The sequence below is a fragment of the Pogoniulus pusillus genome, chromosome 30, assembly GCF_015220805.1.
Source record: "Pogoniulus pusillus isolate bPogPus1 chromosome 30, bPogPus1.pri, whole genome shotgun sequence".
Lineage (NCBI taxonomy): Eukaryota > Metazoa > Chordata > Aves > Piciformes > Lybiidae > Pogoniulus > Pogoniulus pusillus.
Genome location: NC_087293.1, coordinates 1,862,375 through 1,871,610, shown reverse-complemented (window position 1 = coordinate 1,871,610; position 9,236 = coordinate 1,862,375). Strand labels below are relative to the sequence as shown.

The 9,236-nt window shown below is 49.8% G+C and overlaps 1 protein-coding gene across 2 annotated transcripts in view; it reads left to right on the top strand.

Annotated features, from left to right (window-relative positions):
• Positions 1-2,735: 2,735 nt before the first annotated feature.
• Positions 2,736-9,236, top strand: part of CLTCL1 (clathrin heavy chain like 1) — a 40,265-nt gene continuing 33,764 nt past the window's right edge. The window contains exon 1 of one of the 2 annotated variants that reach the window (XM_064168768.1): positions 2,736-3,044. In XM_064168768.1, the coding sequence (XP_064024838.1) occupies positions 3,003-3,044 (42 nt within the window). In that variant the 5' untranslated portion in view covers positions 2,736-3,002. The remainder of the gene's footprint in view (positions 3,045-9,236) is intronic. The other variant, XM_064168767.1, reaches the window with a different exon arrangement.

Here is a 9,236-nt window from a genome sequence, read left to right as displayed (position 1 = left end):
GTCAGCATTGTGCCAGACTCCTAAGAGTGATTGCACACAGAACATGGAGATTTTTGTGCATTTGTAATGCCTGCTGTTTCCTTCTTTTGTCACAATCTGCTCTAAATTAGAAGAGTTAGAAATATCTAGCCTGTGACTATGTACATTACCTAGGAGGTCCTACTTCGTTTGTGAAGTACTTGGTGAAATGCTCTGGCTCCTTGTTGTGTGTTTGGTGGGTTTTTTAAACAGAGCTAGTTAGCAATTGGAGCTCTGGGTAGAAATAATTAGCATCTAAAAGGCGATCATGAGGGAGGGCAGCTGACAGAGGCAAACACAGAACCAAGTTCTTTGTACCAAACGGCTTGGTGACAGACCATGCCCTGCTGCCTCACTGACCCTCTGCTCTGCCCTGGTGAGACCTCATCTTGAATACTGTCTTCACTTTTGGGCTCCCCAGTTTAAGAGGAACAGGGATCTACTAGAAAAGGTCCAGTGGAGGGCCACAAGGATGATCAGGGGACTGGAGCGCTGCCTGATGAGAGGCTGAGGGACCTGGGGCTCCTTAGTCTGGAGAAGACTGAGAGGGGATTTAATCAATGTCTATAAATCGCTGGGGGTCAGGAGTGGGGACAGGCTCTGCTCACTGCTGCCTGGGATAGGACAAGGAGCAATGGATGGAAGCTGCAGCACAGGAGGTTCCACCTCAACACCAGGCAGACCTTCTTTCCTGTAAGGGTCCCAGAGCACTGGAACAGGCTCCCCAAAGAGGTTATGGAATCTCCTCCTCTGGAGCCTTTCCAGGCCTGTCTGGATGCATTCCTGTGTGACCTGAGCTAGATTGGATGGTTCTGCTCTGGCAGGGGGGTTGGACTTGATGATCTCTTTGGGTCCTTTCCAATCCCTGACATCCTGTGATGCCTTGTCTCTGCAGCACTATTGGCTTGCCTTCATTTAGAACCTGCTATAGCTAACCCACCCTAAGGAAGCTGCTGCTAACAGACCTATGGACTAGTTACTACTACTCAAACAAATAAAAGTTATCCTTCACCTCAGCTCCATTTTTGCTTGCTCTTGAGACAACAGACCTTGGTGCCTAACCCCAGGTGTGAGCTCTCTGGAGAGAGCTACAGATCCGAGATTTCCCAAGGAATGGGGCTTCAGTGGCACCTCAGTCTCAGCACCTTCTGCCATCTGTTCAATGGCCTGCTCAGAGTTTCCTCAGTCCAGTTGTAGACCTTCAGGTCTCCCATGTATGGCAAAGGGGTCCCAATGGCTGCACCCTACAGCTATGCATGCCAGTAGGAACCCAAGTGTCTCAGCAGAGCCATGTCTAAGATGCTTTTGGAAACCTAACCCAGTTTGGGGAATTTCCTGCTCCATGTATTAAAAATGAATGTGGTAAAGTAAAATTAATGAGGTTTTAAATTAGAATACATTTGGAGTAATTTTAATCTGCCTTCTGGTTTTGATTCTTCAGGGGTCCCTGGCTCAGCTTTTCTTTGCAACCCACAGCCTGAGAAACTCATTTGTGAAAAGTTAAATCCGAGATTCTCCTGTATCCCTGCATGTCTCTGGAGCTGGGCTCACTGTGAAGAATTCAACAACATCACTCCTGGGGTAAAACCTCTGGACTTAGCAACACCGTAGCAGTTTCCATCAGGAAGGATTACTGTAATTTAGGAGAAACATAATAGCAGTGATGTTACTTTCACCTCCCTCATCTGAAGCGAACAGGCTGACTAGCAGCGAGGCTTCAAAAGAGAGGCTGATGTATCCCTTCCATGACAGACCCTTCACTTCTTGGTTAGTCAGTAACTTTCCAATTTACAATGTCAACTCACCAAGGGAGGAAGCTTCTTTGTGTTTGGAAGTCCAACAGGTCAGGACAGCAGGATGGCTTTTCAAACACCCATGACAACTGGTCACAAAGCTCCTCGTTTACCTTCGGGCATGGCAGGAGACAGAAAGCCTGTGCGGCACTGCGCTAAGATCTGTAGGATCAAGCCAGGCTCAAGCACGGACTAAGCACCTTAGGACTCCCTAGGGCTGTTGAGCAGCAGTGGCCACGCTGGCCCTTGTGCCTTGAGCCAGGGGACTCGTCTGTCAAAGGCCGTGTGGCCCTCTGCTCCCCCATGGCCAGACGAAACAGCGTCCACCTAGAAGAACCATTCGTCACTACAAACAGCCACTCTCGGCTAGAGCAGCTGCAATTCCCCACAACCAGCTGCAATTCGCTACAACCACTGCCGACGGCAGGTGCCGGGGCAGGCCGCGGGGCTCTGAGGCACAAGGAGCAGGCCTGCTCCCGCTCCCCAGTGCCCGCCAAGGGCCACATTCGGGCAGCAGGGCAGCACCTTGGAGACGCCTGCCTTTGTCCTCAGCCCCGGGGCCAGGCAAGGAGCATCGCCCACCGGCTACAGAGAAGGCTGAAGAGCACCCACGGGGCCTGGCGGCTCTGGAGGGGTCCGTGTGAGGCGGAGCAGAGCCAGGAGGGGAGGCAGCGCCGCAGGGCGCTGGGGAGGGGACCGAGTCGCGGGAGTGTGTGTGGCAGCAGCGGAAGGATACCTGAGCTCTGCAACCCTCCCGCCTCTCTCTCCGCTGACCGCAGCTGGGGCGGGAGGAGCCCCCCTGTCCTCGAAGCCCTCTCCTCAGTTCCGCCCATCAGCAAGAGTGGGGAGGCAGCCGACGAGAGAAAGACGATGGGGGAGGCTGAGGGCGTAGGAGAAGCAAAGGGGGGCGATGGAGTGGAAGAAAAGGCGCTGCGGGGAGGGACTATTTGAGAAGACCCTGTCAGGCTGGCGGGGAGGTGCGGAGTGATCCCGCCGCCGCAGTGAGCGGCCCCGGGCTGAGGCAGAAAAGGGAGGCGAGCCCGCCGGGGCGCCATCCCAGCCGGGGCACTGCGCCTGCGCCGCCTTCCCCTCCCCTCCGCCCCGCTGCCGTGTGGGGTGCAGCGGCTCCTGCCCTGCTGCCACCGCTGCTCCCTGCCCCGCGCCCCTGTCCCGGGGATCTCGCCCCTAGCCATGGCCCAGATACTGCCCATTCGCTTCCAGGAGCACTTCCAGGTGAGCGGAGCCGGGGGGCGGCGGAGGCGCAGGGACGGGGCTCCCCCTGCGCTGCCTCACCCCGTCCCTCAGAGAAGAGGGGGCCGCGGCCTAGCCGGGGCTAGGGGCACGCCGAGGGGAGGGGCGGGGAGGGGAGGGGACGGGCCGCCAGAGCCCTTCCCGCGGCCGCCGTGGCGGGGGGACCCTCTCCCTCCTTCACTCCCTCCCGTCCGCTGCGGGACTGCCGTCCCGCTGTGCGCCGCGGGAAGGAGCGCGGTGCGGGCCCCCCCCCCCCCGGTGCGGACTCCCGTGCTGCCGCCTGCCGCCGTCCATCGCTCCATCCCCGGGGCTGCTTCTCCGCGGCGTACGGGGCGGCCGCGATTTGTGCAGAGTCACTCGCCGCCGGAGGGACCTCCCGCGCCGGGGAGGGGGAGGCACCGGGCCGGGCTGCTCGCCCTGGGGACCGCGGGGGCTGCCCCGCTCGGCAGCTGCGGTGGATGCCTCTGCGAGAGGGAGCGAGGCGTTTGGTTGGGTTTTTTTCCCTTTTCCTTTCACCTAAACGAACACCGGGCTCCGCATCGCGGAGGTTCCTGGGAACCTCTTTCTGTGCAGCTGCGAAGTGGAAGGAAATTGATGAAACGAGGTGCAAGAAACCGTTCGGACTTGGAAGCCGCTCAGCCGCCGTCCCCTCATCCAAACATAACAACATTAAAAACCACCAAAGAAACCTCCCTAAAAATGACATAGTTTTGTTCTTAATATCCTGCGAAAGCCCGAATGCCAGCATTGGAGAAGATCCATGACTAATGGATGCAGCACAGACAAACCGGTTTATCTGTTTCCTGGTGAACTGGTGTCGAGGGAGGGCTGTAAATGGAGTGAGAGAAGAGCAGTCTCTGAGCATGCAGTTTGAGGCAGGAATTAAAGGAATTTGCTAAATGAATGAGAGAACAGGAAGTGGACTTGGCAAGTCATGCCTCTGCCTCTGCACCGCCCCTTTCTGTCAAATCGGGCTTCCATTTCAAAATGCGAGCTGGGAATCGCACATCGCTGTGGGCTTGGGGCCACTTCAAGTATTCCAGCCTGGAAGATGGTTATTGCCCCTTCCGGCACCCTCTGGGAAGCATGAGGGTTTTTTCCTTGCTTGATAGAAAGAACTGCTTTGCTCGCTTTGGGAGAAGCAAAGCCCTAGCTTGAGAAACTAGTGAACTCCAGAAATGCCTGATCTCTGTGGCCAGCGGAGCAGGCACCTGTCTCCTCAGCGCTGTCGTGGGAGGTTAAAAGTGCTTCACGTAGTAAAGAAGAATCATTTAGTTACTTCCCTTCCCTTTCCCCCCATGTCCAGTGTAGCAGTGATTGCAGTAACCTCAAATGAATTCTGAAGAGCTACGATACAGCTGTCTGTGCAGGAAACTTGTGATCCAAGTGGTTTTGATGTCACTCTCCTGAGGAAGAGGCATATAGTCCTTACAACTTAAAACGTAGCCCATCCTCCTGCCTTTTGGTCTGTGCAACGTTTGGAGAACATCCCACTTGGTGTAATGCGCTGCTCTGTATAATCAGTGCCCAGTTCTGTGATGGCTGATGCTGTATGTCTGGCAGCCTTGCCGGTATTGGCACTGGAGTGCTTTTGTTTTGGGTGGGGGGCTGGCAACTTCCCGAGGGATTTGTATTGAAGTCATGTTCTATTTTTTGCCGCCACCTGCTTTTGGTCTTGAATATTTTGATCTTATTGAAAGGACTAAACTTATACTTAAGGGACTTTCTCCAGCATGGAGGCCACATAGAGGAGTAGGGGGAGGCCTTGGGACCCCCTGCTGCTAAGATGTAGGACCAAATTAATCGGGATTTACTCATTCTTGCTTCTCCCCACAGTGGGAATGCAGTAGCTGCAAAGCAGCACTCTGCTGAAGAGACACAGAGATAAGTAGTAACTGGGAGTAGGAATGCAGTCAGGCTCCTCAGTGATGTTTCTGCAGGTGTTGGGATAAATAGGGAGAGAAACCAGAAGGGATGTGGGAACTGGTAGTGTTTGTTCTGGCTAGATATCTGCAGGACAGTTTTATCAGCTCTAACTTAATGTTGTGTTGTAAACACCCAGTCAGGAATAAATGAGCACGTGGTGCTTGTTGTTGGCTGCTAGGGAATTCATGAGAAGATTCAGTCTTCACTCTCCATAATGCTTCACCATCACCCATATGTACCTTTAAGAGCTTAATCTTGCTCTGCTATTCTCCCATGTTACTTCCCAAGAGATTGGCTTAGCCCTGCTTAAATTGTCATATTAAAAAATGGTGTAGTGGATCTACTACAGTGCTTTATGATGTTAAATCCAAAGAAGTTGCAGTTCCTTGTAATTGTGCTGTCTTTGTGATCCTACACTGTTTTTTTTTGTGTGCCTTAAGTCAACCTGTAGCAAATTTAATTAATAAGGCTCTAAGTGGTTAGAGTAGCTGTTAGCACCATAATTACTCAATTGCAGCTTCACCCTGGTGCTGATGAAACACTATTTCACTCAAGTTCAGAAGCTTCCCAAGACGGTTGCATGTACTTTACTAAAAGAAGAAATGAAGCATGCAGAAAGTGCTCTCCAGGGAAACTAAAGTTGCAGTGATAAATCCTGAACTCTTCTCTCCCACTCTCTAGCTGAAAGTGGATAAATGATAGTGTGAAGTGAAACAGGGATCCTGGACCATGTATATTTGTAGGAGTACTAGGGATCAGCAGACTGTTTACATTCCTTGTGAAGCTCATTTTGCCTTATGTTGATCATCCTTCTGACTGAAGTGCAGCTCCAAGCCTGTGCAGAGAAGTGACTGCCAGTCACAGTGCACGTTAAATTTGGAAGCTGTTATGGCTTGTACTTGAATGTACAATCTGAGTCCCAAGTGATCTGAAAGATGGAGAATAGCTGCAGTAAGAGAAAGATATCCAGGTCTTGGTGTGGCAGTAGTCAAGTTGAGAATGAAGTTGAGTTTAGTTTCCTCTTCCATGCAATTGAGCAGTTGTTTCTACATGTCTGCTCTAGCTGAGCCTTCAAATTCATGAAGACCTTGCACCTGGCTTGTTCTCCCAGAGAGCGTTTCATAGTTGCATACCACAGCGAGGGAGGAGAATAAGATAAGGCCTTAGTTTGTGTCTGGCTGGTGGCTGACCAGCCACAGCAGTGCAAACTATGCCAGTGAAGGACTGGTGCACACTACTTAAGCTGCTGTGATTTAGTCCAGTTCTTAACCCCAGTGCTTCTGTTGAAGTGGTGAATGATGAATTACCAGACTGAACTCTTCCAAGGGAATTGCAGTTTACAGTGGAAATGCTGTAGAGACTAAATATACTGGACTGGATGCAATACTACTGGAATTCAGTGTACAAAATGTTCTTGATCTAAAATTAAACTTTTCCTTTACTTAGTCATTGGTTTGCTCCTCAAAGCTTTTCTTTGCCCCATTTTGAGACTTTTTTTTTCCCCTAAACCAGCAAAAATCTCTGCTTGCCTCCAGAGAAAATTGTTGCTTATACAAAATCTGAGGTGCTGGGGGCTTCATCCCTTGGGTAGATGTGGATCTGCAGACAGAGTTCTGGTTTCTGCTGAGTAACTGGTACAGGCTCTTGAGCACAGGCAGCTAATGTGGAAAAAAAAAGGTCTTTCCTTCATGTACTCTGGATGCCTCAGGTTTTAAGAATCTTGTAGCACTGAGAGGCTAAGGTATGGTTTCAAATGTGAAGGATGTAGGTTTACTTCTGGCTTTTTCTGGAGAAAAATACTTTCTATTTGGCTAGTCTGAGGTGTTAAGAATTACTGTCTGTTGTGCAATAGACATGACTGAGATGAAGTGTAATGGCTTTCAGCAGGTTTTTTTTTTTGGCTGGACATGTAGACTTAAGAGCACTCAGGATATTTGCAAGCTGTAAATGACTTTTTGGACTTGCATTCAAAAGGTAAAGCTGAATAGCATGGCTTGATACACCTATTTAGTGTGGAAGAGGCTGCATGTGCTCACTGGTATGAGAAATGGCCTAGGTGTTGTAGGGAGGCTCAATGGATGATCTAATCCTCATCAGACATACAGGAACAAATAGTTGATCACCTTCAGAAAGCATTTCTGCTAGAGCTGTGTTGGATAAAGCTGAAATGAGATCCTAAATTTGGAGTTCTTCTAACTAGCATTTAGTTGATGGTGGATCCCAAGTGTTGGCATGTCAGTGTCGGACAGTAAGCTAGGCTTAAGTGTTTCCCATTTAAGTAACTGACTGAAGACTGGTTGTACCTGTGTCTAAGCTGGTCTGTGCTGGCTCAGCCTGAGTCACTGCAGCCCACAGAAAGGGAAATGCCTTAGCCTGATACTTAGTACAACTCTTGTGTAAGAACATCTTGACTCATTTCTTAGCAAATGGTATCATGCTTGTGAAGTGGAACAGAGAAAGATTTACTCTCAGAGTAGTTGTACTTTGCCCTAAGTGTAGGACTGGTGTTTCTTCATTCAGCTTGAGAATCAAATAGTACATCTCAAGATCGTCTCTATGATGTCAGCAAGTTTTTGGTATCTACAAGATGCTGAGAAGTAGGTTTGGTACCTAATTCAGCCTGCAATCACACTAGATAAGGTCTTTGGGTCATTCCATCTGATTGTGAGGGTAGTTCTGTGCTGTGGATAATGGGCATTAGGGCATGGAAGGGAGTTAGGCTGGTACTTGTAGAACCTCTACAGGATCAACTTGGCCTAGATGGAGTTAACTCTTAACCACTCTTGGGATATTGGTCTCTTAGCCTGGACTATGTTGGTGGATGGACTTGGATCATGCTCAGTATTGAAGTGCTCAAGTGTCTACTCTGAACGTGTAATTTGTTGCAACAGGTGGAAGTTGTCCAGCCTAGAGCATGTGACCAAGACCAGTGGAATTAGGAGTCCATTTATTCCTCTGTCTGAGGTCCCAGAAGTTGGTGCAGCTGTAACTTGCCTGTTGTTTGGCTACTAAAACTTTCAGCATTACATATAAAAAGTACAGGAGCTGTCTTGATATGGAAACTTCTTTCCTTTCTGACCCTGAAGCCTGTAAAGCTGCATGCCTGGTGGACTTGTTTCCAAAAGTCCAGGTGCAAGCAGCTTCTGCTGTTCTTGAGCCAAAATCTGGATTCTCTTCTAGAATGAGTGACACCTACTGGAGTTGGCTGGTGTGCATTGAAGTACCAAACTGCAGAGTGAAGTGTTGGGCTGAACAGAGCTCGAATTTGCTGAGAGACACTTGTGGGAGGGAGTCAAGGTCTCTTTACACATGCCTACAGCTGCCTTGCGTTGCTGAAACTTGAGTGCGTGGAGATTATCAGTTCCTGAGCTGAACAGCTCTTCATTAGTAAGCTGAAGGAAAAAGAAACAATTCCTGAGGCATTCCTGGGTGCAATCCTGACACCGTACTGAGGTATCTCTCTCATATACTCTGTTTATGACTTAATGAGTGGCTTTACAGAAGCTGCAACAAGCCATGATCAGCCACATCAAAATACACTAAAACAGTGCTTGTAACGCCATTATGGGACGCGTTGCCCGAGGAGTTTAGTCTATTGTGTGAAGGTCCTGGTGGTATCTATCAAAGGAGTCTGATGACTCATTGGTGATGGTAGTTTCTGCCCTGACTCCTTGAGGGCACTCATTTTTCACTGAAAAGCAGTGTAGGTTAATCCCTTTAGCTTCAGTGAAGCTGATAGAGTTCCTCTGCTTAAGTTCCTCGGGGGCATGAAGCAGGTGCTCAGGCTTGTCACAGTTACTGTTCTATAGAGTACACGCAGGCCAAGCTGGGGTGTGCTGCACAGGTAAACCTGGCTGCAGCCTGGCCTGGCTGCCACCTCCTGCTAACCTGGAATTGGAAATGAATGGAAATGAGAAATAGGCATCTGCTAGGGCAGTTCATTCAGTGACACAAAAGTAAGATGCATTAAGAGCGACTGCTTTCTAACCACTGTTTCATGATTGAACACAGGTTATGTTTTGAGAGCTGGACATAAGACTGGAGGTATCCTGCATTGAGATCCTGCCCTTGCTGACCCCAAGTGGCATCTTGGGCAAGGAGGGATGGATTGCCTAATTATTTTAGCACACCTTCCTTTCTTTTCACCTGTAAGAATTGTATTCCATGAAGCAAGATGAACAAATCTACTTGTAAGAACAGGCCATTAGAGACCTGTGCAGACTTGATTCCATCATGTTGCCAGGAGTG